At 37.8% G+C, this 27,977-nt stretch overlaps 1 protein-coding gene across 1 annotated transcript in view; it reads right to left on the reverse strand.

Moving 5' to 3' along the window:
* Window positions 1–27,977, reverse strand: part of DPH6 (diphthamine biosynthesis 6) — a 236,242-nt gene that overhangs the window by 180,270 nt on the left and 27,995 nt on the right. Inside the window, exons 4-5 of the mRNA XM_083373895.1 lie at window positions 12,095–12,168; window positions 8,857–8,975 (exon numbers count right to left, since the gene is read on the reverse strand). Coding sequence (XP_083230021.1) covers window positions 8,857–8,975; window positions 12,095–12,168 — 193 coding nt within the window. The remainder of the gene's footprint in view (window positions 1–8,856; window positions 8,976–12,094; window positions 12,169–27,977) is intronic.

The raw sequence follows: 27,977 nt of genomic DNA on the forward strand, positions 1-27,977 counted from the left end.
TTTCATTATAGCAAAATAAAGCTATGGAGAGTGATTTCAACCCTACATACAGGGAGTGCAGAATTATTAGGCAAATGAGTATTTTGACCACATCATCCTCTTTATGCATGTTGTCTTACTCCAAGCTGTAGAGGCTCGAAAGCCTACTACCAATTAAGCATATTAGGTGATGTGCATCTCTGTAATGAGAAGGGGTGTGGTCTAATGACATCAACACCCTGTATCAGGTGTGCATAATTATTAGGCAACTTCCTTTCCTTTGGCAAAATGGGTCAAAAGAAGGACTTGACAGGCTCAGAAAAGTCAAAAATAGTGAGATATCTTGCAGAGGGATGCAGCACTCTTAAAATTGCAAAGCTTCTGAAGCGTGATCATCGAACAATCAAGCGTTTCATTCAAAATAGTCAACAGGGTCGCAAGAAGCGTGTGGAGAAACCAAGGCGCAAAATAACTGCCCATGAACTGAGAAAAGTCAAGCGTGCAGCTGCCAAGATGCCACTTGCCACCAGTTTGGCCATATTTCAGAGCTGCAACATCACTGGAGTGCCCAAAAGCACAAGGTGTGCAATACTCAGAGACATGGCCAAGGTAAGAAAGGCTGAAAGACGACCACCACTGAACAAGACACACAAGCTGAAACGTCAAGACTGGGCCAAGAAATATCTCAAGACTGATTTTTCTAAGGTTTTATGGACTGATGAAATGAGAGTGAGTCTTGATGGGCCAGATGGATGGGCCCGTGGCTGGATTGGTAAAGGGCAGAGAGCTCCAGTCCGACTCAGACGCCAGCAAGGTGGAGGTGGAGTACTGGTTTGGGCTGGTATCATCAAAGATGAGCTTGTGGGGCCTTTTCGGGTTGAGGATGGAGTCAAGCTCAACTCCCAGTCCTACTGCCAGTTTCTGGAAGACACCTTCTTCAAGCAGTGGTACAGGAAGAAGTCTGCATCCTTCAAGAAAAACATGATTTTCATGCAGGACAATGCTCCATCACACGCGTCCAAGTACTCCACAGCGTGGCTGGCAAGAAAGGGTATAAAAGAAGGAAATCTAATGACATGGCCTCCTTGTTCACCTGATCTGAACCCCATTGAGAACCTGTGGTCCATCATCAAATGTGAGATTTACAAGGAGGGAAAACAGTACACCTCTCTGAACAGTGTCTGGGAGGCTGTGGTTGCTGCTGCATGCAATGTTGATGGTGAACAGATCAAAACACTGACAGAATCCATGGATGGCAGGCTTTTGAGTGTCCTTGCAAAGAAAGGTGGCTATATTGGTCACTGATTTGTTTTTGTTATGTTTTTGAATGTCAGAAATGTATATTTGTGAATGTTGAGATGTTATATTGGTTTCACTGGTAAAAATAAATAATTGAAATGGGTATATATTTGTTTTTTGTTAAGTTGCCTAATAATTATGCACAGTAATAGTCACCTGCACACACAGATATCCCCCTAAAATAGCTATAACTAAAAACAAACTAAAAACTACTTCCAAAAATATTCAGCTTTGATATTAATGAGTTTTTTGGGTTCATTGAGAACATGGTTGTTGTTCAATAATAAAATTAATCCTCAAAAATACAACTTGCCTAATAATTCTGCACTCCCTGTACATTATCCAGAAATCTGAAGAACCCAAAGTTTACAAACTAAAATCACAATTATAATTCCTGTGGAAGTACTCATATCAGGTATTTCCTCTTCATTATTACAGTATTTTATTCCAAAGAGAGCTGCAAAAAGATTCTCATGTACAGAGACAGACACAGAGACAATCTGTCAATATTCTCTTACGGTCTTCTCAGAGGTTGAATCATGTCAGCAAAAGCCAAAGGCACTGGACATTTTTCCAACCTTTTGATGATATCTTTATGCTCAGAGAGTGAGGCAACAAAAGTATGTATTTGCTTTCTGAATGCCGAGTCCAACTGCAGTAACTGAAGATGACAAGCAACAGTTCACCTGAGTAATAGGTGGAAAATCTGTTCTAGAAGTGACTGAAGTATTTCACACTCAAGCCATTTTTACAGTACTTATAAGCTGTACAATGCTTATTTCATCTCCTATGACTGATTAGGGAGAATATATAATATATAATTCTGAGGAATGAATTGAAATTTCTCAGCATTTTGAATTAGGATCTTGAAAAATTGCAGTTGGGTACTTGATAATCTTGTTTTAAGTGGTAAATACTATTCCCTGACCGAATTCCCTATACGGTAGATAATAATAATGAATACACATGTTGTAGGCCTAGATTCATTTTTCACTTTAGGTTTGTTATAAAAATCATTGCCTTAAGTTGAACTAAGTAACCTTGAAGAGAAACTGCAGGTAGAAAAAGAACCATCATGTTCATTTCTACACTATCAAGGGCAAAAATCAGTTTCATTAGGAGATCTTAGTCTTGTGTAGGTGGTGAACAACAAAAAAAGCAGAGATTTTTTTAAAAAAATATCTAATGATAGGTTGCGAAAACACCATAGAAAATTGTGTGGGTGGATGATAAGCTGGTATGACAGATAGAAGGATTGTGACAGAAGGCATCAAAAAGTCGTGATATTTCAGGCTGCAGAGAATATCCTTAGAGGATGCAAGAGGAAAGAAACATTTGAAGATCACTTAAGTTGAAGATACTTGCCATTTAAAAGAATAGAACAATTTGGTAGACTATCAAGATCTTCTTAGGCCAAGTGTTTGAATTAAAATTGGACTACTATGTTATTAATGCAGAAATGAAAGACAGTTGTTTCTGATGACTTCTCAGAGAAAAAAGAAATTTTGATGGAGGCAGCTTTAGTATCTGAATAGATGCATAGGAAACCATACATATGTAACATAATCCAGGTAACATTTTTCCAGAAATCAAATATGTGCTTTTGACACAATGCACCAATATATCTTTTTTTTTCTTCAGTAGTTTCCCATGGACTCAAGAGATAGATGAGACTACCAACTACATTGTTGAGTATCATTACTGATATGGCTATAATTTTCATAGCAGTATCACTGACCCCTACATGGATGAGCACAAAGAAATAATTTTCAGTGGTTACTGTATCTTGGAAGTTGTTTTTTCACAACCTAATATGCACTTCAAGGAGGCAGCACACTTCATGAGACAATGGCTCCAGTTAGCATGTTTTGTTTCTGTGCCTCATGACAGTGAGACACTAATTATCACAATTCTTTTTTTTTTCTTTTTTGGGCTGCATTCCTTCTGTTCTTCAAAAAACTATGTTCCTGCTTCCTGATTAGCAGTATCACTTTTTCTTCCCTTGAAGGTTCAGGGTCTCTTTTTTTCCATGAGGATGTCTACGCTCATTCTAAGTTCCAGCACTGTAGAACACCTTACATGATTCTTGTTCCTCTTGTCACTGTCACCCACTGGTCTAGCTCTTTGACTAATTCTCCTCCTTACATTGCTTTTTCCTGATTCATTTCTTCCGTCAGCCCTTTAGTTGAACTAACTCATTTCCTTCCTCTTTTATGAATTAAGGTGTCTCTAGTCTCTCCTCCAATACTTGCACTTTTTCTTTGAGCATCACTTTAAAGCATTGACTTGTTATTAATATGTATCAGTTTTCAGGTACAAATACATAAGCATTACAAGTAATGATAACAGTCACACATGCTTTTATCTCTACTTCTGTTTCTCAAGGCACCACAAATAAGTGTTTTTTTTAAAAAAAAATTTCTTGTTCTTTCGAGGATCACAGGTTAGCTGAGATCTTACTGTCTGCTTAAATGGAAGATGCTTTGGGACTCCCTCTTGTGCAGGAATCCCCTACTACAGCATTCCTAACAGATGGTCACATTTCCAGCAAAAGAGAATCTACGGTATCCTCCTGAGGCAGACTGTTCTATTATTGAAAAGCTTTTATTGTAAAGATTTCCCCCCCCCCAGATATACAGATTACATCTATTTCCATATAATTGAAACATATTGGTTCTTATCCTATCTTTTGAAAGAATTCTGAAAATTTCTGTCTGCCTTCTATATTGTAAGGCAGGCCTTTAGATACATGAAGACAACTATCTCTATCCACTTGGTTCTGTCAATATCCTTCTTAAAATATGATGACCAGAAGTGGATGCAGTATTCTAAGTGCAGTCCAATCAATGCAGAATAAAGAGGAACAATGAATTCATTCACAGTTGATACAGTCTAGGTGTCATGGTTCCGATAGAGGAGACCAATAGAAATAAGAACTCTGAGGCAATTGCTTTCCTCAAAAAACACTTTTAATGGCTACATAATATCAGCACGAATATAGGTGAAACCAAGGCTGAAAGCTGCCCCCCCAAAAAGGTTGCAAAGTAAAAGTAAATCACTATCCCCAATTAAACCTTTAGCAGGCTTCCTAACGGTAGCTCTAGCCCGCCAAACATTAAGGCTGCTTGACCTTGGTTCTCACAAGAAAGTTATTGTTTTGATTAAACTATAATAATGCATCTCCCCCCTCCCATTGCTGTGGCAATTGAAAAGCAAAGAAACATGGCTGAATTCAGAGCATTTGAAGGTTTGACACTAGGACTATATTTGTGTTGTTGTTTCTTTGTTGGTTCATAATAAACCTGCATCATAATCATGAATAATGTTCAATTTATGATCAAGACATCCAGAAAATTTTCACATGTGTTGTTGTCAGTACAGTTCTCCCCATCCTATACTAATGACTTTCATTTTTTTCTACGTAACTTTTTAATCATTGGAAAGAAACAGATTCCTATACAAATGTAGGATTTTCCAATTGTCTCTGCTGATACATCTTTTGCTGCTCTCTGCCCAATGTTTCAGCTTGTCAAGGTCCTGCTAGATTTTGATACTCTCCAATAAAATGTTTGCTATGCCTTATTTTACTGTGGCCTATAAATCTGATAATTATATTTTCTAACCCATCATCCAAATAATTTACAGTTATGTTGAATAGCACAGGATCTAGAACAGAGACCCTTGAAATGCCACTCAACACATCTTTACTGAAAGTCATATTTTATGAATTCTAACCAATTCTTCCCTTTGGTTTAAGGTGTTGCCTCTTCTAATAGATTGTTTTTCACTACATTGTTAACAGCCTGCCAGTTCATCTTAATTTGGGGAGTCACTGAAGGAACATATTGGTTAAACCTTCTAGTGTGAACAAAGACCCAAACGATTTAAATTTTTTCTCTCCCACCCTCTCTTTGCTTCACTGGAACATAAGGCATCCAAATAATGGCTTAGCATACAGAAGAGTTGTAAAAATTATCGTACATGCAAACCTGGTTGAACCCTTGATAGGCCAAGCACAATCATTGTTTCATTACTTTTTTGTATAAATGGTAACCAAGACAAAACCTATTCACTGTAGATCAGTCTCCTTATAGAAACAGCAATTATCTGAATCCTTTAATGGAAGTGGACTTCTGTACTATTATGAGGAAAAAGAGGTTACAGCAGGATGTCTGATTAAGGAAAAGTAAGAAAAAAAATTGCCCTTGTCAGAAAGTCATCATCCAGAGATATTAATTTATAAGTGCCAACTGAAAAGAGATTTCTAGAATTAATGTGTATTTACTTGTATAATTATATGTTGCCTATAATCTTACACCTTTCTACCAATGCCATTAAACTAATGGAAAACATAGCTATAGGAGCATGCCAGGGTTGATAAATGTCAGGCTCAAGTTACATATTCACTGATTTCTTTCACTTCAGCGCAACACGCCATCTAATGTGCATTACTACTCAGCCTTTTAAATGGGTTATTCTAAACACATTTACTGCAATTTAGTTTAAAAGCAGCTTTGATTATTCATCTAAAAGTAAAATGGTAACCCATACCTTAACTTCTCTGCCATTCGATATGTTAAACAGCCGTCATTCCTTAAACCTCCTTTAATAAAGCACACTGTTATTAAAGCACTATGGTATGCCCTCTGGAGCAGAGAAGCTCCATTAAATTTGCTTATGTCTAATTATTGCTGCCCTAGGCAGGTGAGAAATTTAGTCTGATAAGATCTTTCTTTCTACCTGTAGCCAAAAAAGAAAAAAAAGGCAGCCGTTTTCTATCTAATTACTATCTACAACTATTTATGGTATTTGTGGTCTGAAGAAAAAATGCCACAGAAGGTTCTTTGTATATCAGTAAGCACATTCCAACTTGTTCCAAGCTACTGAGATACAAAGAGAAGTTTATCTTACTTAAGGGATGACACAGGTCACTGGCAAAATAGCCCCTGCAGTCATTTCTACTGTCACTCAGAATCTGCCCATTTCTCTCCCCTCCCCCCTTTTTTTAAAAAAAAGCAAAGGGTTTTGGATTTCATATATAGCGTTAACTTGCATTTTGTAGAGTTGGGGCTTAATCATAAGAACATTCTAGAGACATTAATAGCCAAGTTTATACTGAAAATCCAACTGATCCTCAATGACCACAATTTGGAGGAGAAAAAATAATTAATTTCAAAATATTTTTAAAGATATTCTTCCCTAGGTGGACCAGAGTTTACAATTAGTAAAGTACTAAATATAATAGAAACAATAAAACAATGAGGCAAGTTTTTGAAAGTTGTAAAAATGAGAGCATAATTTAACTTGTTTAAATTTCCCTGGCAAATGTGTTGTCTTCTCAACAAAGGTCTGCTAATTCGGAACTAGCTGCACTATCATAAAATATTTCAAAAACAGTCATAGCTAAATTCCTAATTTGGAAAAAAAATATGTAAAAGTTGGGCATGGAAGCCAAGAGGCAAAAAGAGTTGTCCCTTTGGACTTGATATCATGTGATCCTACCTAGTCATGCATTTACCAACTTTCTCCTTTACTTGAGGCTTTCAGCTCATCTTCCAAGGCCACATTTACACTTGAACATAGAATGCTGCTTAAGCAGAAAAAGCTGTATAAATGTACGAATGCAGGCTGCAAGTCTCAAAAGGAGATCCAGAAGCAGCACAAAATGTACTTGAAGTTGCAACCATTTCATAGCTATTTCTGGAACATAAGACATATCTATCCACTAAGTGGCTGCCATCTGGGGACTCAGATTAATTAATCCAGGGGTCCCCAAGCCCCGGCCCACTACCGGGCCCAGGCCTATTAGGAATTGGACCGCGTGAGTGGCTGGCCAGAGTTCATGCATGTGCGAAGTAGCTTGCATGAGCGGCGGGTACTCGCACACGTGCATGCTGGCCCATCCTTGCATAAGGGCTACTTGTGAGCACGCCAGCCCAGCATTCACACGGCTCAGTTCCCGTCTCCCATCCCAGCCGGGATACCAAGCTGCAAAGGTTGGGGACCGCTGAACTAACTAACACAACCTGGTTATACCTTGCAACTATATACTTAGTTGTATATTTACTCTATTCTAAGATATCTTAAAATAAAATATTTTCTGTTTCTGAATCTCAATTTTTTGCCTTCTTCACAGATAACAGATTTAAAAAGATTTAAAAAGCTACAATTTGCTGCAGAAACTGACACAGATTTTTTTTAACAAGATACCAAATCCTGCCAAATGAACTATTTTGTAATTTGTGATTACAAATAAATTAAAAAAAATATTTCACCCAATTAGTATAAATGTTAGGAAAGCACTAAATAAAGTTGGGATGGGTCTTATTTGACTGTTCTTATCATAAGTGATATAAAATAAAATGATTCTGGTGAAATATGACACCTGAAGAATTATTTCTCCTATTATTTATACTCCCAATAAATGAATTCTTATTTTAAACAAGGTAAATTCTTATAAAAACAGTTCACCTCATGGTGGACTGTATGATTTAATTCACACCAAAATTATACTGTGAACTTTATCAGAAATTTATTTTTAGCCACTCATGCAGAACAGATTCTTTTTGTATTAGATTGGTCATTCTTTGGTCTAATGGGCCATAAACCTCTACTGACCCCAAAAGAAAAACCCTCTTTTTATCACATTTTACACCCAACATGTCATCTAATATCTTTGTGTGAAATACTACAGATAGGACTGTAATTCTGAAATGATGTACTGGCCCATTAATCTATTTCTCATCAGTTTGTGTAGTTAGAAAACCACATACCATTTTTTAAGCTTGAATGTATTAATATTCTGCTTGGACCGATCTTAATGGCCAAAGTATTTTCTACAATAGGTCAGTTCAATGTATAAAACCACAATTCTGTCAATGAAAGTCAATGTGGTGATTTTGGATTCCACTGAAATTTCTTCTGCATACAATTTTTTTAAAAAAATGGCAAAACCCAATTGTCCTTGAATACCAAGTGGTAAATAAATTTTGCTGAATGCTACAGTGGAGCCATGTACATAAATAAAGTAACAGAGTAACATATACAACTAAATCTGGATAGAACAGAGTAGCCTGAATACAGAAAGGACAAATCAGGATAGTAATAAATTATCTTTTCTTTATAAGTTAGAACAGACATTCTTAAGATAGAGCAGGAAAATACCTTTTTGAGCATGCAAAGTCATTTATTGATTGATGTTGGTAAAGTTTTTACTTAATTCCTTTCATTAGAAGCACCTATAATTTATAGTAATAGTGGTCCAATTTCCAGCATACTGAAAATGATTATTCTATAAATGAATTTCTCTTGAAAAATATATTCTCTGTGCAAATGTAATGAAGAAAGTCAAAATGATTTTAACTTTTTTTCACTAGCTGGTATTAGAGTGTGTGTGTGTGTGTGTGTGTGTGTGTGTGTGTGTTCCATACTTCTTTTCCATCCGGATGCAGTTTTCTGCCCTTGAGTACATTTTAATTACAAAACAGATTAATACATTCCTGTGGCTATTTTATGGTATTGACTACTTATTGACAAAGTAGATTCACCACAGTTACTAGAGACAGTTTGAATTCTTACCGATAGCTGCTACTTTTATTATTATGGCTTGAACTTTCAAGGATATAATTTCTCTCAGCAATGTGTCTTGATTCTGACGCCACAGGTATGCTAAAGGCTGCAGAGCAAGCCTTTTACAACTGTTGGCAGAAATAAAAAGATAGATGTGTCATTATAAGTAAACACAGATCATTTAAGTTTCTGAGTAACACTGCTTAATTTAGAAAATTACAATAGGTATACATTAGTAAGAATAAAGAAAAAGAGAGCTAAATGCAACACTGAATCCACACACTTCCACTTGCAATGAATTTTTTCTGCTCCACACCTCCTAACCAATCTGTTGCTCAAGCCCCAATCTGTTCTGGAGTATCTCTTAAACTTGCATAGCAGATGTAGAGGGCAACCATACAGATATTAAGCATTTCTTCTTGCATCTACAAATGGAATGACATTATGGGATCCCATTTAAATAGTAACTATCCAGTGACAACACACATCACCAATACTTTAAGGTCATCGAAGCTCTTCACTTAAATCAATTTCCACTGGCTTTTTTCCATTCTCCCCCACCCCCACCCTTCAATCAGGGGCATCAGAAGAAGATTAATAAGGAGGCCATGCTTTCCCTACCTGCTGAAAGAAAGAAAACCCAAGCTAAGATCCAGCAAATGGTATTCAGTTTGGAGAGGCCAAGTGTATCTGAGATATGTTACCGGTGGTATGTTGGCACAAAAACAGCCTGCTTAAAAATACTAGCTTATAAAAATTGAAAACAGCAAAAAAAAAGGGGGGGGAAGAAGAGATGATGATGATGAGGGGGTGGTGGAGTAGCACTATCAACAACAACATGTAGGGATTGTGAGAGTGGCAACGCTAATTGAAAGAGTAATCAGAAGCAAAACCAAATGCTGAGTTTCAGAGGAAAATAACTACGAAAGGAGTCAGGCAAAGCTCTGAACACATGCACTTTAGAATGAAATAACACATTCAGCGAGATATTTCTGCATCTAGAAATCTGGTTGTAATTCTTTCTCTCTTAAAAGATAGACTTTATCCTTTTTCTTCCCTGTAGCCCCATATTTCACTAGATTGACAAAAAAAAGCCTCAGGCAAACTCCTTCCTTGCTAGCTAACCTCAGTGGGGTAAGGAGAAATGTATTTATTTGGGAATTTAGCCAAATGCCCTCTGGGATTTCTTTTCTAGAGGTAAAAATTCTAGGCAAATGTTATGTACATTCTGACTGACATGAACCTCTGGAGATTTACTTGGCTAGGAGTGCTCATTACACATTTGATTAATTCAAGCAATGCTGCCCCGATAATATGTAATAAAGCAACTACCTGGAATTTGGAGAGTCAATGGCTAGCCATTGATTTTTTTAAAAACAACTTTATTTGATACATTGGGTGTTGTCCTGAAAGTAGAATCATATGTATCATTCTAAGGCAGCAGAAAAATCAGTTTGCACCACTCCCAAAATTGGTTAGCTACATGCTCAGCTATTAAGTTTTCATAATAAAGCATAGCATCTGCAGTAATCATACATTATTCTTTACTATTCCATCCCTTTCATTTTCCACAAACTTGGAAGCCTTCTAAGATGACATAGATTAGGCTTTTTGGTTATACCCAGAACATCCACAGAATGTGTCAGATAATTATTATATATTTTATATGGCTAAAGTGGAATAAAAAAGAAATATCAGAATGGCACACAATTAGTTCCCAACTGTCAAAAATAAAATGAACAAGATTAAAAAAACAACACCGTAGCATTTCAGTACTATGTCAAAAGTTCCTAATTAGATCTTAAAATAGAAGATAAGTTTCATATGTTCTTTTCAAATAAAAAAGGTTTCTCCAAATAAACATTTTTCATGCGTTCAAAGTATCACCAAATAGAAAGTATCATTTGGGACCACTATAGCAACATTATTTACCCAAGTATAACTTAAACATCGAAATTCCCAACAAATGGCAGTAGAAACTCTAATGCGTTCATTAGCACTTGTTCTTTCATTTCTATTGGTGGAAAGTAAATGTGAAAAAAGTAACTAGCAGAAACCTGTGGTGAACACCCATCAATGCACTTTAAGCAATGTATTATGACTGAAACTTTGATTATTTAAGGTGCATCTTCAATTGAAACTCATTGTTGAATGCAGATTGTTTATGGTGATGACTATGTTGACATGAGTACTGTTCATTGCTGGGCCAAAAATGTAACGATGAACCAGGAAGAAGTGATCAAAAAGGATAATGTGTAATAGCAACAGAACACAAGAAAAAGGTTGATGAATTGAGTAAGGACAATTGACAGACCACTCAAACAGAAATTGCTATGAACAGTTCTTCAGACGTTTTGTGCAAGATGGCTTCCACCTGAGCTGACAGCACAGGCAAAAGCTTCAAGAACTGAAATTTGCAACAATTCTTGTCATAATACAAGAATGAATTTTTTACAGCATCATGATAGCTGCTGAAACATGGGCTCATCATTGTGACACAGAAGTGTAGTGTCAATCCACGGAATGGAATATAATTGCAAAACTAAATAAATTCAAAACTCAGGTTTTGTCAAGAAAATTCGTAGTACAGATCATGTTATTCTCAGGGATCTTCTTGAACCATGTACCACTGAACTCAGAACTTTATCTTACAACACTCAAAACTCTGAAAGCAATGACTTGAGTAGAGTTTGGAACCACAAGAAGGAAATTTTCCTGCAATATGACAATGTTAGGCATCACAATTTACAAGCTATCCAAATGGCAGTTGCAAAGCATGTAGCAAATGCATATGATTATGTGAAGTAAACACAGGTGACAATAGATTAAAAAAGAATTATTTTCATATTTTTTATCAAAATACCCCCATTAAAGTTATAGAAGCAAATGTATTTTTCTTTCAAATCTTATATTACTGCAAGGTTTAACACGAAAAGATGGGCTACAGTTCATGAAATCTATATTGTTAGAAGACAAAAGCCCTTATAAAATAGGAAACATATAGCATATCTTCCCTATCTTGAGGATTCCCATTTTTAAGAGTTCAGTCTTTTCGATTTGATAATTATATGTTTAGCACCATGCAGACATTTAATGAAATATTTAATGAAATGTTATTACTATGCCACCTTATTTGACATAAAAGCAATAATGTTTCTGATCTAGTCCACACCACTGAAATCAATAGCTCTGTGGCCATGTATGGAATGTTGCCTTTACACTGTAAGCTACATCTTATTTTACTTACACATTTTCCACACGGACTCGTTGATAATCTGAAAGAATGGCCCCTACTGAAACAGCTTCCACCCCTTCTTTATCCTGCAAAATATGTATATATAAAAACAAATTTAAAATAAATCTGCAAAGTAGTAACAAAAAATTCTACAGTACGTAAATCAGTAGCCATTTCACTCAGTTGGTTTATAGCAGGGGTGTCAAACTCAATTTCATTGAGGGCCGCATCAGCATTGCGGTTGCCCTCAAGGGGCCAGGTGGGTATGGCCAGGGTGGGCGTGGCCTCCTGGGTGGGCATGGCCAGCTCTACATCGTTTGCATCAAGGGTGCCTATGGGGGCCTGGGCAGGAGTGGGACAGATCTGAGGGTCTCTGGCAGAAGGAGGGTCTCTGGGCCAGGGCCAAGGCAGTGGGGGCCGTTCCCTCACTGTTTCCAGGATGGCTTCGCGGGCCACATGAAACCACTTCGTGGGCCGGATCCGGCCCCCGGGCCTTGTGTTTGACATGTCTGGTTTATAGTGTATATAGGGGTGTGTGTGTGTGTATGTGTGTGTGTGTGTATTTCTTTGGATCTGGATATTTTATATAGTAAGTAGCAGTTTTATTATGTTACATACTATAGGGAATAATTTGAGAATTACAGTATACCCACTGGAAATTCTATTTTATATAAGCAACATACTACTGAGATATTTTTAAAAAATCTTTCAATAGATTATTCTAAATTTAAGATTTTCATATATTTGTTGTATATAATCTAATGTGTAAAATTCCTGAATTGGTATTTTTTCCACTTATAAAGCTGTTGCAAAGGGGTTCAGCAAATAACCTTGTATAACTGTAGTTTCTGACTTGATTAATAACTTTATTTTGTTCTTGTAAGAAACCTCAAGCAAAAGTAGAGCTGTTCCTCATTCAACAAGACATTGAGCATCTGTTTGAATTTACAACAGTGCTGAACAAGTGGTAATTATGACCTGTCCTTGTACTTAGAGCCATTGCAGCAACCCACAGGGACACAGTTGCAATTTTCAATCTTCCCTGCCACCTTCCAACAAGTACAGTTAATGGGGAAGCCAGCAAGAATTCGGAAGCTGTAGTTGTGTGAGGCCCTACTTAACTACCTGCATGGACCTCACTTAATGAAAGTAACTGGGATTGCTGGAACTGTTGTCAACAAGTGATACATCATGTGGCTTTTTGATTTGTGGGGACTACCTATAATAAGAAGTGAGCCTGAAATGGATGCAGAATATCTTCCACTGCTTATTTCTAAAAGACACTACTTGCTTTTTGAGCTATAGGAACAAATGCTATTGCCATAGTTTGGAAAGATAATAATCCTTCCCATTATTGCTGTGAAATGTGAACTCATAACAGTTCACCAAACTGTGCAAAACTGATATATTAGATTTACAGCTTTAATTGAAAAGAAATGTTAAAAAATTCTACAATTAATCCTTCTGTTATTAGCACCAGATAAATACCATCAAAGCCTGAGGTTAATTTTCCATTCAATCAGAAAGTAACATTGTTACTCAAAGATTAGAAAATAACACCAGCAAGATATGGAAACTATACAAAGATGAATAAAAGTATTCATAGTATTGAACAACCCGTACATGCAGTCATTAAAAAAAACAAAACAACGGAATTTGGGAAGGACCCTATGGAACTTGCAACCACAAAAATAGTGATAATTATCAGCAGGTTTAAAAGTGAATTATACACATTCAGAGAGATTAGGCTACTAATGGCTATTAATCATACTGGTACCTGGGGAACAGCTCTATCTTACTTATAAGCTTCCCATAAATATCTATTATAACCCTTTAAGAGCAAAATACAGGGCTACCTGAGTATATTAACTGATTTAACAGGATTCTCACTATTATATTTCAGCTATATAAAACCTCATTAGAGTCAAGTATTAGTGGAGATGTGCATTTTTCATTTAGTAACTTGTAACCTTAAAATCTCCCACCATCCCTTTTACAATCTGCTAAGTGGGGAGAATTCTTTCTGAGTTTCCTCCTCTGCCCGTTGTGTAGCTGTAGGCTTTGCGCTCTCTTACAGTTTCCTGGAGGAAACTGATTATCTGGACCCGTACCAATCGGGTTTCAGGCCCGGACACAGCACGGATACTGCAATGGTCGCGCTGGTGAATGATCTCTGGCGGGCTCAGGACAGGGGTTGTTCCTCTGTCCTAGTCCTATTAGATCTCTCAGCGGCTTTTGATACCATCGACCATGGTATCCTACTGCGGCATCTCAGGGGGTTGGGAGTGGGAGGCACCGTTTTACGGTGGTTCTCCTATCTCCTGGGCCGCTCGCAGTCGGTGTTGACGGGAGGGCAGAGATTTGTGGAGTTCCTCAGGGGTCGGTTCTCTCGCCCCTCCTGTTCAACATCTATATGAAGCCGCTGGGTGAGATCATTCGTGGTTTCAGGGTGGGGTATCATCAGTACGCTGATGATACCCAACTTTTTCTCTCTACCCCAAACCAACCCAGCGATGCCCTCCCCGTGATGTCCCGCTGCCTGGAGGCGGTCCAGGTCTGGATGGGGAGAAACAGGCTTCGTCTCAATCCTGCCAAGACTGAATGGCTGTGCATATTGGCATCTCAGGTTAACCAGACTATTCCAGCTTTAACAATGGAGGATGAGGTGTTACTCCCCGTTGATAGGGCTCGCAACTTGGGCGTCCTCCTGGATTCACAGCTCAATTTTGAAGACCATATAGGAGGGGGGCTGTGATGGGGGTTTCCCGATACTCCCTTGTAACACCTCTACTCCGCGAGCTGCATTGGCTCCCGGTTGCCCTCCAGGTGAGATTCAAGGTGCTGGTGATGACCTATAAAGCCCTAAATGGCGTGGGTCTGGGATATTTGAGGGAACACCTGCTGCCAGCATCAAGTTCCCTTCGTCCAGTGCGCCCCCACAGGGAGGGCCTTCTCAGGGTACCGCCGGTAAAAGATTGCCGGCAGATAAGACCCAGGGGTAGGGTCTTCTCTGTGGGTGCGCCTGCCCTCTGGAACCAGCTACCTGTGGAGCTTAGGACTGCCCCCAACCTCCGTTCATTTCGCCGGGACCTGAAGACCTGGCTCTTCGAGCTCTCTGGCCCAGGCTGAGAATTTTAATTTTAATTGTTGTTTTTTATTTTTTTTTCAGGGAATGATTTAATCTTTTTTAATTGTTTTTAACTTTTGTATTGATTTTTGTTTTAAATACCCTGTAAACCGCCCTGAGTCCTTCGGGAAAGGGCAGTATATAAATCCAAATAAATAAATAAATAAATAAATAAATAAATAAATAAATAAATAAATAAATAAATAAATTCTTGCAGACTCAAACTTGAGACACATAAGGAATATTATGAAAAAAGCAACGAACAAGTGCAGCTGTCTTGGAACCGTGAAAATGCATCTCACATTGTCCTTTGTCAGCTATGAAACACCTGAAATATTAGGAGATGTGATGCAAGGACAGCACAAGGGAAGATGCGTAATTATGAGTGACTTCCTTAGAGAAATGGAGCCACTTGCTACTGTCAAACAATTTTCTAATTAAAAGCAAATTTAAAGGAAGAACGTCTCTGGGAATATAAATATCAGGGATGTGCTCCTGAGGCTGAAATGTTTTCAGTACATACCCTCACAGTCTTTGCTGTGAGGTAATTCTTGAAGCAGTTATGCAAAGCCTTTGGGAGGTCATTCTACCTTAGCAATTCAAGGAACAGTTTGAAGGGGGACTTTGGTCCATTATGACACACACTTCCACGTGGTTCACATCCTATCAATGCTCTATGTATTATATGACATGCCCTATAACCATGGTGGCAAACCTATGGTACGTGTGCCATAGGTGGCATGAAGAACCCTCTCTGTGGGCACGCGTGCCGTCGCCCCACTCCTAGACCTTCAGCTGGGTTTTATAAAACCTTTTCACTTTAGGCCTCCGCCGTGTGCAAAAAAAACCGCCCAATCAATCAATCATTTTCAACTTCTCGCGGGAAAAAAAATCTTGTGAAGTTGGAATTGATCGAATTTTTTAGTCCCACCCAGTCTGCCATTACCACCACAGCCACGCCCACCCATCACCCGACAATACATAAGCGGGTTTTGGTTGCAGTTTGGGCACTTGGTCTCTAAAAGGTTCGCCATCACTGCCCTATAATGTTATGGCCTCCACAGTGTATATAAATGTATGACCACCTCACCCTAAGATAAGCTATTGTTTTTTTAAAAAAAAATTCAATGAAATTACAACTTAACAGTGTCATAAAAGATTTTTATCTCATGCTATCGAGGCAGAAAATCTACAGGTGCTTAAACTGATAAGTACTATTATCATTAATCACAACAAATACAGAATGGTACATTTGATGTTGTATTAAAAAAATTGAAGAATGGGTTAAGGCGCTGCAATCTGCAGCACTTGGAAGAAGAAAAAAAGCACCCCCCAAAATGGAATGACAACTAAACAGAATCTGAATGCAACATCTCTTGGTTATTGTAGGTTTCAAAAGTACAGAAATAACATTCAGCAAGAAACATCTTTTTATCCACAATGGAAAAAAGGAAGTATTCACTTTACAATGTGATCAAATAAAGAACAGATAGTCCTCAACTTACAACAGCTTGTTTAGTGACCATTCAAAGTTATAACGACACTGAAAAAAATGACTTATAACAGTTTTTCAGTTATGAACTTTGCAGCACTGCCATGGTCAGACAATCAAAATTCAGATGCTTGGCAACAGACTCATATTTATGATGGTTGCTGTGTCCTGGGGTCATGTGATCCCCTTTTGCGGCCATCTGACAACCAAAATCAATGGAGAATCCTGATTCACTTAATAACAGTGTTACTAATTTAACAACTGGGAAAAAAATTCTGTTGCTAAGTGAATTTATTAAGTGAATGATGCCCCATTTTACGACCTTTCTTGCCACTGTTAATTGAATCGCTGCAGTTGTTAAATTAGTTAACATTGTTATTAAGTGAATTCGAGAACTACCTGTATTACTGCTTAACTTATTTTAATCTGACATTATTTATACTTGCCACAAAGGAATACATTCTCAAATTCTGAACTTTCTCTGTATCTCCCTCTCCTAAGACAGGATAAAAAGTAAGGACAAGGGTGAATTCTGTCTCTTCAAATGTACATTAATGACAAATGAAATTCTCATTAACCAAGAACAAAAAGCTTCCAGCTATATTGATTTCAGAGAAAATCTGTGGTATGTACAACTATGAGAGGGACTGCTTCAGGTACCTAGAACTTTACTTAACACGTGCCCTTGCCTTCTAGCCTTGGTAAGAAAGAAAATGCTTAAAGTGCAGGAGAATTCCCAAGTCACTGGAAGATTCAGGTATCAGGAAGCCTAGAGGGGAAAGAAAAAGGAAAAAGGAATGTAGGAAGGACCCACAAGAAAGCAAAAAAACCAAACAAACATTTTGCTATAGGGAGACTTGGCTTTTGAAGAGGCAGAAATGGAGATTAAGAACGGCAGCACAATCAAATAGGTTTTGACAAATGCAACATAATGAGCCACCAAATTCTCATAGCATTTGTGTAGCGCAGGCAACAGTATATTTTGATGGAGAATTCACTAATAAGAGGAATGTTTCAAAGCAGTGGAAAAAAAATACAGCATGTATACTAAATATAATACCCCTTGAACATCAGAGATCATATTCATTCTTAAACACCAGAAAAACAATCTTTAAAACTAAATTTTGAAAAATATCTGACACAATCTGTGGTATTTCTTGAATTTTGCTTCATCCAAAAGCATCCATTGTTCTTCATTTTTTATTTTGTTTTGCTTAACATTATTTTTATATTGGCTCAATTAGACTGGGTAGCACGTAGGAGGTACAATGACGTTATAAATAATTGCATATTTTTCATAATTTGTTGATATCATCTGTCTTTGTCACCCTGTGGGGGCCTACAGTCACATATCCTGTGTATTATTTTCTGTCATAAAGCTCTAGTTTCTCAGGAAGAGATTTTCTGCAGGTGTGATTGCATAGTGTACATCACAGTTCAAAGAGATGGTTTTGCTTGTCCCCTATTTCCATTACAGGTCCTATTGTAACTATTGTTACAACTATTGTGGGTGAGCTTCAATATGCAAACAGTCACATAACTAGAATGAGAAAGCTCTAGTTTCTGTAGAGTACAAGGAAAGGTATCACTTAATAATTAAGGACAGACAGAAGAAGCGTTTTACCTGCTATAATGTTGTCTATGGTTTTACTTGATTAGAACACTTGTATCAGATATCAAATGTTAAAAGTTGTAACTATCACTTAAACTCACATTTGTTTAGGAGTTACTGTGAAAAGTGAAAGATATCGATGCTAGATCAATCACAAAGAATCCTGTGGAATCTAGATGAACAAATTAATCTTCAATTTATGATGAGTCCGTGAGAGAAATACACAGATACATACAGTATCTCAGAGCCACACCATATATAACTGTATAGGTATTAACCAGCATGTCGAATTGGGCCTACAGTGGTAGGCCAGTGCAGCAATTTCAGAACAGGGTAACTATATATAATGGGTTTCCCCAACTGTTAGTCTGTCTGCTTCATTTTGCACCAGCTTGCAAAATATACTGCAAAAATGCATGGCCCTTCACTGATCTTTTCTGATGTCAAAAAAGTAATTTGACAGATTTGGTTAGTCAGACTTGAATGGGAGGTCAATAAGGAATAAAGGTAAAGGTAAAGGTTCCCCCGCACGTGCGTGCTAGTCGTTTCCGACTCTAGGGGCCGGTGCTCATCTCCGTTTCAAAGTCGAAGAGCCAGTGCCTGTCCGAGGACGTCTCCGTGGTCATGTGGCCGGCATGACTAGACGCCAAAGGCATTAAATTATAAGCCGCCCTGAGTCTTCGGAGAAGGGCGGGAGATAAATGGGATTTTTTAAAAAAAGGCGCACGGAACGCTTTTACCTTCCCACCGTAGTGGTCCCTATTTTTCTACTTGCATTTTTACGTGCTTTCGAACTGCTTGGTTGGCAGAAGCTGGGACAAGTAACAGGTGCTCACTCTGTTACGCGGCACTCAGGATTCAACCCGCCAAACTGCCGACCGTCTGATCGACAAGCTCAGTGTCCTAACCCACTGAGCCACTACGTCCCTCAACAAGGAATACTAAACCCAAAAATTAAAAAAAAGAAGGCAGCAAGAGTAAAATACTTTTGTTGACAAGAAATCTTTATAGAAATGTCCATGAAGTCACTGACAGTTACTAGAGTTTGTATTTTATTTTCCATCCCTGATAAGCTTCTCCTCTCCATTTTAGTTTACAAGATGTCAACATTCTTCCAAGCACAGATGTATGAAGCAGACATTTCCGTATAGCCTTCAGATCCTTCACATATGAAGGTTTTTTTTCCCTGCACATATTAATATGACTCTTTGAAAATGGCTGTAGAAGCCTTCTATTTTATGTTTTTAAGCAGGAATTTGAAATTAGGTTCAAACTTTCATTAAGAGGCAACCTAATTGGTTTCAACTATACGGTTAGCCCTGGACTCATGACTGGTGGTTTAGCAACCATTCAAAATTGCAACAGATCTCTACTGGGATACTTACAAATCGATTCTAAAGTTCCAATGGCTTGCATTTATGGCAATTTACAGTATCCCATGGTCACATGACTGCATTTTATATTTTTGCCAAAAATCAACATTTTCAGCTTTTTAGCAAAACCATTCCATAGTGAGCAATTGGTTTGCTAAATGACTGCCAAAAATGGTATTAAATTGGATCTGTCACATGAATGACCCATTTTACAAGCATCATGACCTATGACCATTTTAGGCAGGCTCCATTGAGGGTTATCTGTAATTAAGAATGTTACTGAGAAATAGGCCAGAATAGAACTAATTCTACCTCCCAATTAACGCCGTCAGGCAGGCATTAATTTGTGGCAAAAGAATTGCCACCACTAAAGTTATAGTTAAATTCATTGCACATAGAGAATAAAATAAAGGTAGCTTTATCGCCTTGTGCATCTCTTTACCTCAGTCAGCTGTAATGATGTGCTCACTTCCAATGGAAAACAAACAACTCTTGAACAAAGGCTACTCAAAATATTTATTTTAACATTGGCTTTTTGACAAAATATGATTGTTGCACCACAGAAATGTATTCTAAAGTTAATATTTGTTCAAAATTATATACATACGTACATGAATGTTTTTTCATTTAAATAAAATTTAAATGCCCTATTGATCAAGGTTTTACTTAAAGCATATTAAAAAGGAAGTAGGAGAGACAAAAACTCTATATAGACACTTTAAGGATTACTTTTATTTTTTTTTAAAACTAACAATGTATTATCAAAATACTATGTGATATATACCCAATTGACTTGTGAATTAAAAACAGTTTTTAATGCTCTTGTTACACCGTTCTTTGAGTTCAACAAGAAGAAAATTAGTGACAATGCTTTCCATTTAATTAGTATATTACATGCACTGTAATTATTAGTGGGAAATGTTATATTAATGAAAGTGAAAGTTAGCAGTAAATTACCTTGTAGTTTTTGTCAATTTCCCAAGCTACTGCTCCTTAAGATAACCACTCTCCCTATAGTGCTTTTGGGGGTTTTTTTCCTTGCCTGATAAACATGATGATTAAAAAGCACACAGTGCAAACCTTTGATACTTTTTAAATTAAATCCATGGCCAGCCTAAGGGCTGTGTTGATTTCAACTAAATGTGTCAGTTAATCAGATAAAAAAATTATCAGTAACTCAAAGAAACAGCAGCCTAAGGCTTCATCAGAGCTAAGGAAAGCTGAACCAAATAAGATATTCAGACAATATCACATTATGAGTAAAGGTTACTGATAAGCATAAAGCCAAATAGGGCTGCTCATCACCTTAATAATATCTACCTTTGGAAAACCATTACATACAAAAATCAAATTATCACTTTTAAAAAAGCAATTAGAAAAAAGGGTTACTATGCCAATATACTATTAATTTGAACATGTATTAGGAAAAGCTTATAATCATACTTGCAAACATGCATGCTCCTTTAAGACTAACAAGATGAGATAATATGAGATAAACAGACAAAAATATGAAAGAATGATATGCATAATATGAAAGAATAATATGAATTCACGTTTGATACAAGTTTTCAATTTGGAAAGTATCATGGTGCCAAATAATAAATAAAACTAACTGATTCAGATATTTACTTTTACAATTTCACAGTCATCCTGTCAGGGGTAGGCAACCTTGGCTCTTTTATGACTTGTGCTGGCTCAGGAATTCTGGGAGTTGAAGTCCACGAGTCATAAAAGAGCCAAGGTTGCTAGGTAGAAATGAGTGCTATTTAATCAGGTTACTATCTCCATCATTTTTCTCATCCAGTAACATTATTAGCCCTGAAAGATGTTAGATGTTACAGGATATCTGCCACCCTGTAGGAAAAAGGGGGTGCTTTTCACAACTCCAATCAAATGCTATATTATATTTGGGGAAATAGGGAATTGGGTAGAAACAGTAATTGACAGTCCAAGGCCAAAAGCTTAATCACAATGTATCAAAGGCAGCCTATGTCCCCATGGCCTTCTCAATGCCTCAGGTCATTAAAATGTGCAAGTAGGTCACTGCTGGGTTCAAAAATGGCATTAAACTATAATGTAATTTGCATGAATTTGGCATGGTATTAACTGGGAACCCAGCCAATTAAGGCACCAAAAGACTCTTTGCTGATTTTGCTGCTGTGGAGTAAATGATTAGCTTTTAGAGGTACAGTCATGGCCGAAATTGTTGGCACCCCAGAAATTTTTCCAGAAAATCAAGTATTTCTCACAGAAAAGTATTGCAGGAACACATGTTTTGCTATATAAAGGTTTATTCCCTTTGTGTGTATTGGAACACAACAAAAAAGGGAGGAAAAAGAGCAAATTGGACATAATGTCAAACAAAACTCCAAAAATGGGCTGAACAAAATTATTGGCACCCTTAACTTAATATTTGGTTGCACACCCTTTGGAAAAAATAACTGAAATCAGTTGCTTCCTATAACCATCAATAAGCTTCTTACACCTCTCACCCGGAATTTTGGACCACTCTTCCTTTGCAAACTGCTCCAGGTCTCTCTTATTGGAAGGGCGCCTTTTCGCAACAGCAATTTTAAGATCTCTCCACAGGTGTTCAATGGGATTCAGATCTGGACTCATTGCTGGCCACTTCAGAATTCTTCAGCGCTTTCTTGCCATCCATTTCTGGGTGCTTTTTGACATATGTTTGGGGTCATTGTCCTGCTGGAAGACCCAAGATCTCAGACGCAAACCCAGCTTTCTGACACTGTGCGACCCAAAATCCTTTGGTAATCCTCAGATTTCATGATGCCTTGCACACATTCAAGGCACCCAGTGCCAGAGGTAGCAAAAAAAAACCCACACCAAAACATCATTGAACCTCCGCCACATTTCACTGTAGGTACTGTGTTCTTTTCTTTGTAGGGCTCATTTCATTTTCGGTAAACAGTAGAATGATGTGCTTTACCAAAAAGCTCTATCTTGGTCTCATCTGTCCACAAGACGTTTTCCCAGAAGGATTTTGGCTTACTCAAGTACATTTTGGCAAACTGTAATCTTGCTTTTTTATGTTTCTGTGTCAGCAGTGGGGTCTTCCTGGGTCTCCTGCCATAGCGTTTCATTTCATTTAAATGTCGACAGATAGTTCGCGCTGACACTGATGCTCCCTGAGCCTGCAGGACAGCTTGCATTCCTTTGGAACTTGTTTGGGGCTGCTTATCCACCATCCGGACTATCCTGCGTTGCAACCTTTCATCATTTTTTCTCTTCTGTCCACGACCAGGGAGATTCGCTACAGTGTCCATGGGTTGCAAACTTCTTGATAATGTTGCACCCTGTGGACAAAGGCAAATCTAGATCTCTGGAGATGGACTTGTAACCTTGAGATTGGTGATATTTGTCCACAATTTTGGTTCTCAAGTCCTCAGACAGTTCTCTTCTCCTCTTTCTGTTGTCCATGCTTAGTGTGGCACACAGAGACACACAATGCAAAGACTAAGTGAACTTCTCTTTTTATCTGCTTTCAGGTGTGATTTTTATATTGCCCACACCTGTTACTTGCCCCAGGTGAGTTTAAAGGAGAATCACATGCTTGAAACAATCTTGTTTAACCACAATTTTGAAAGGGTGCCAATAATTTTGTCCAGCCCATTTTTGGAGATTTGTTTGACATTATGTCCAATTTGCTTTTTTTCCTCCCTTTTTTGTTGTGTTCCAATACACACAAAGGGAATAAACCTGTGTATAGCAAAATGTGTGAGAAATACTTGTTTTTCTGGAAAAGTATTTCTGTGAGAAATACTTGTTTTTCTGGAAAAATTTCTGGGGTGCCAACAATTTCGGCCATGACTGTATAAACATATAAAGGTAAAGGTTCCCCCGCACATGCGTGCTAGTCGTTTCCAACTCTAGGGGCCGGTGCTCATCTCCGTTTCAAAGCCGAAGAGCCAGCGCTTGTCCAAGGACGTCTCTGTGCTCTGTGTGGCCGGCATGACTAGACATCAAAGGCACACAGAACACTGTTACCTTCCCACCGTAGTGGTCCCTATTTTTCTACTTGCATTTTTATATGGTTTTGAACTGCTAGGTTGGCAGAAGCTGGGACGAGTAATAGGTGCTCACTCTGTTACGCGGCACTTGGGATTCAACCCGCCAAACTGCCAACCTTCTGATTGACAAGCTCAGCGTCCTAACCCACTGAGCCACTGCGTCCCGCATAAACATATACAGAGGGCTAATAGGATGGGTAAACCACCTAAGATCTATTATCCTCAAGATCTGGTGGTTGCTAACCTGGGAAGGCTATTATAAAAAGTGGGTATGATATCTATTTATTTGCCATATATCTAATCTTTTCCTGTGCCTAGCAGCAAAGTCCTTCAAAAGAATCTGAAGCTGTAGCGATGCAAAGACCCTGGGGTAAACAACAAAATAAACATCAAATTTTAGTTTGCATTTGTTTTTTATTTCTCAAATGTTTGTCTGCAATAAATGGAAGTCAAAATTGCACACAAAACACCTGCACCTATTTGTCATTTCAGTAAATTAATGAAGCAATGGCGGGAATCACTTCATGATATTCCCTTTTTGTTAAACCACTGTAAATCAGATACTAAGGATAGATCCAAATAATCATTTGCCACTAATCACCTTATGCGTAGAATCTGACATATCAGAAATCTTCTCTACTGATAGCAAAGATTCTGCAATTTCCTTCTGTAATTTCCATAGCATTCTTCAATCTGAAACAACAAATTCTCAGATATACAAGAAGGAGGAGTGACAAAAGGATATTTTCCCCATAGTAGTTTGGATCCTGATGTTAGTGAAAACTTAAATTAGATGTATAAACCTAAAAATGTGATTATACAGTAGGTTTTATATAAGGCATACACAAGCTCAGTCAATGCTTAAGTAACTGAGCCATAGTTATAGTAGTAAATGATAAATACAATATAGGGAAAAAATAGTCTTAAAATCATTCATGGAGCATGAAAGTACATCCATAATTCTACCCCAGACTAAACAAAAGCAAAAGTTTTCAGTCTATAGCAGGGGTGTCAAACTCGCAATGTCACGTGATGGGGCTGCAATGTCACGTGATGGGGCTCTACATGGGGCTGCCCTTGAGGACCACCCGGAAGCTCCAACTGGTACAGAATGCAGCCGCGAGAGTGGTGTTGGGAGTCTCCCGATACTCCCACGTTACACCTCTGCTCCGTGAGCTGCATTGGTTGCCAGTTGTCTTCCGGGTGAGATTCAAGGTACTGGTAACGGTGTTTAAAACCCTCCATGGCATGGGGCCGGAGTACCTCAGGGAACATCTGCTGCCGGCATCAAGCTCCCTGCGCCCTGTGCATTCCCACAGAGAGGGCCTCCTCAGGGTGCCACCGATCAGAGAATGTCGATTGGTGGCCCCCAGGGGGAGATCCTTCTCTGTGGGCGCTCCGGAGCTGTGGAATCAGCTACCGGTAGAGCTCCGGATGGCGCCCGATCTTCGCTCCTTTCGTCGCGATCTCAAGACATTTTTGTTTGTACAAGCTGGCCTAGCCTGATGGGGATCGGTGGGGTTGTTTTATTTTTGGTTTTTTAATTTTATCTCGGGGTTTTTTAGAACTGTACTTCTATTGTTTTTAATTAGGGCAATTGTTTAATCACCTTTTAATGTTTGTATTGGCTATTTTATTCTGCCCTGTGAACCGCCCTGAGTCCTCAGGGAGAAGGGCGGTATATAAATGTTATTAAATTAAATTAAATTAAATGTGTATCGACGTATCGTGACTTTTTCCCCATTGCCGACAATGGGGTGGATGCACTTTTGGCATGATGCATCCGGCCCGTGGGCCGGCAGTTTGACAACCCTGGTCTATAGCCTTTTTTACTGTTTCTTTTTTAAGCTTCAGGCAAAAAACAGGCCTTTAAAATATACAGAGTTCATTAAGCGGATACATTAAATGTCCCACACTAGTAAAAGTTTTTGCATTCAAAGTGCCATTATGAACCAGAGTTTTAATGGTCATGTTGAGAACATGGCTGTCTATATATTTAAATCTGATCCTTTAAAGAAAATAACATGACATCATCAAGGAAATTATTAAAGATTATTACTTTATCAAATCTTCAGAAACACATCAATAGTACAAAAATACCCATTTAGGAACTGGAACATTTCATATTTCAAAATTAAGTAGAGACTACTGAAATATCAAAGTATGTACACTGTTATGAATTTAAGGTCTTTCCTGTTCCCATTATTTCCAACATGAAGAGCTTTAATCATTCCACCATGGGAGTAAGCATTCTGGTGATACTAAAAATAAAATGCTTGGTTGTGTATGGGACATCTTGGATGCCAAGCTCTATATTCCATAATACAAGAATATTACAAAACATGTATTTCAGTTTTCATATCATTAAGGATTATAAAGCAATTACTTTCAGCTGAAAGGAACCAATTACTAATGAGTCACTCAAATGATCATTAACAAAGGATTTTGCAAATTGCAATTTTAATAGTATTTGAGTAAAAATCTCTGAAGAGAAAATGAAATAAAGAAATGAAATTAACTGTGATAAATCAAAAGAAATTATGGTTTAACAATGACTTGTCATTTATTTACCATAACAAAATAAACGCAAAGGGAGATTTTACAAAAATACAAGGGATTTTTTTTTTTGTAAAAATGAGCCATTGGCCACAACTGTGAAACAGCTTATTCGCAAATAGTGACATAGATAGACTTTAATATATTCTATTGAGGGAAAAGTGACTTGAACATCATACCTGGTGCTGCTTAGACTTCAAAATTGGATTTAAGGCAGGTTACAAACAAATAGCAGTACTTAAGGAGTTTATAAAATGTTTATATTGGTAATTTTTCATCTTTTTCAAGATACCATAGATCAGGGGTCTTCAAACTTGGCCCTTTTATGACAAGCTGGCTGAGGAAGTCTGGGAGTTGAAATCCACAAGTCATAAAAGGGCCAACAAGTTTGAAGATTCTTGCCGTAGATCTAAAACTTTTCCTAGGTTAATGTTATTAAAAACATTTTCTATTCTATTGTTAATAATGATGAATAATATAAATATAGCATTAGGACTTGACCCAAAGCAGAATTAAAATTCTGGGTCTTTCCTGTTTTCTTTGTCATTCTTGTGTGCATGTGTTTGTGGTGGTGGTGCTGTTGGGACCTAGAAATTCCTGTGCAAGAGCCAAATAAAAAACAAGGTGTCCATTAAGCCATAGGAAAGGTGGGAAAAAGAAGCATCAGTTTTAAATTAGGTAGTTAACTACTTAACAACTTCAATTGGGCCTAGAATTTTACAATGCAATTGTTACACATGAACAAATCTGATTTTAAGACCATTTATACCATGGTTAGGCAAATCACACAATTGTTAAGTGAATCCAGCTTCCCCAACTGATCTCAGAAACCAGTTGGAAAGTTGCAAAACTTGATCACACAACCGGCAGACACTTACTAAATGTAAGGCAGTCGCCATGCACCCAAATTGCAATTCTGTGACTGCAATGTAATGGTCATAAATGCAAAGACTGATAGTAAATCACTTTTTTTCCAGAACCATCATAAGATGAACCATCATATGTTGAGGACTGCCTGTGATGAGTTAAGAAGGGATTCATTTTGCTCAAGGGCCATGCTACTGTTTTTAGCTGTTACAAGTAGGATATAAATTTAACAGGTGAATTTAGAATTTAGATTTGTAAAGAGCCATGCAGGCCACCAACTTCAGTCTTCTTGCTCAATGCAGAAATCCAACTGACGGTATTCCAGAAAGATGGCTGTGTAGCTTCCACTAGGTACAACCCACTAACATAACACACATGATTTCATCACATAGCTAAATAATAAATGCAGTTTTTTTCTATTCCACAAATCTTTAAAATACCAAGAAAAGGATATTGCAAAAGATAGGAGATAATATTGAAGGGAATCTTAATTTCAAGCTTGATGACCGCATCTTCCAAAGAATAATGCAGACTAAATTTAATGAAGCATTACGCAGAGAATTCAATCAGAATACTGTGTGTCAGGTTTCTTTGTTGTGTGATACTGACAGTAACACATCAAATGGCAGATAGGCACTTCATGAGCTGACATGAAGGAGAGTGAGTTGCAGGACTGATTCACTGCATAACGATCATTGAAAGCATCAACATTATTATCTTAGAAAGGGAAAGCTATTCTTAATATTCATTTTGCCTGTGTATTAATTTTTAATGGGGAAAACTTAATACAAGGCCACAAAACTATGTTGTTGATTCAGACCTTACCCAAAATGATATCAG

The sequence above is a fragment of the Vipera ursinii genome, assembly GCF_947247035.1.
Source record: "Vipera ursinii genome assembly, chromosome: 1".
NCBI lineage: Eukaryota > Metazoa > Chordata > Lepidosauria > Squamata > Viperidae > Vipera > Vipera ursinii.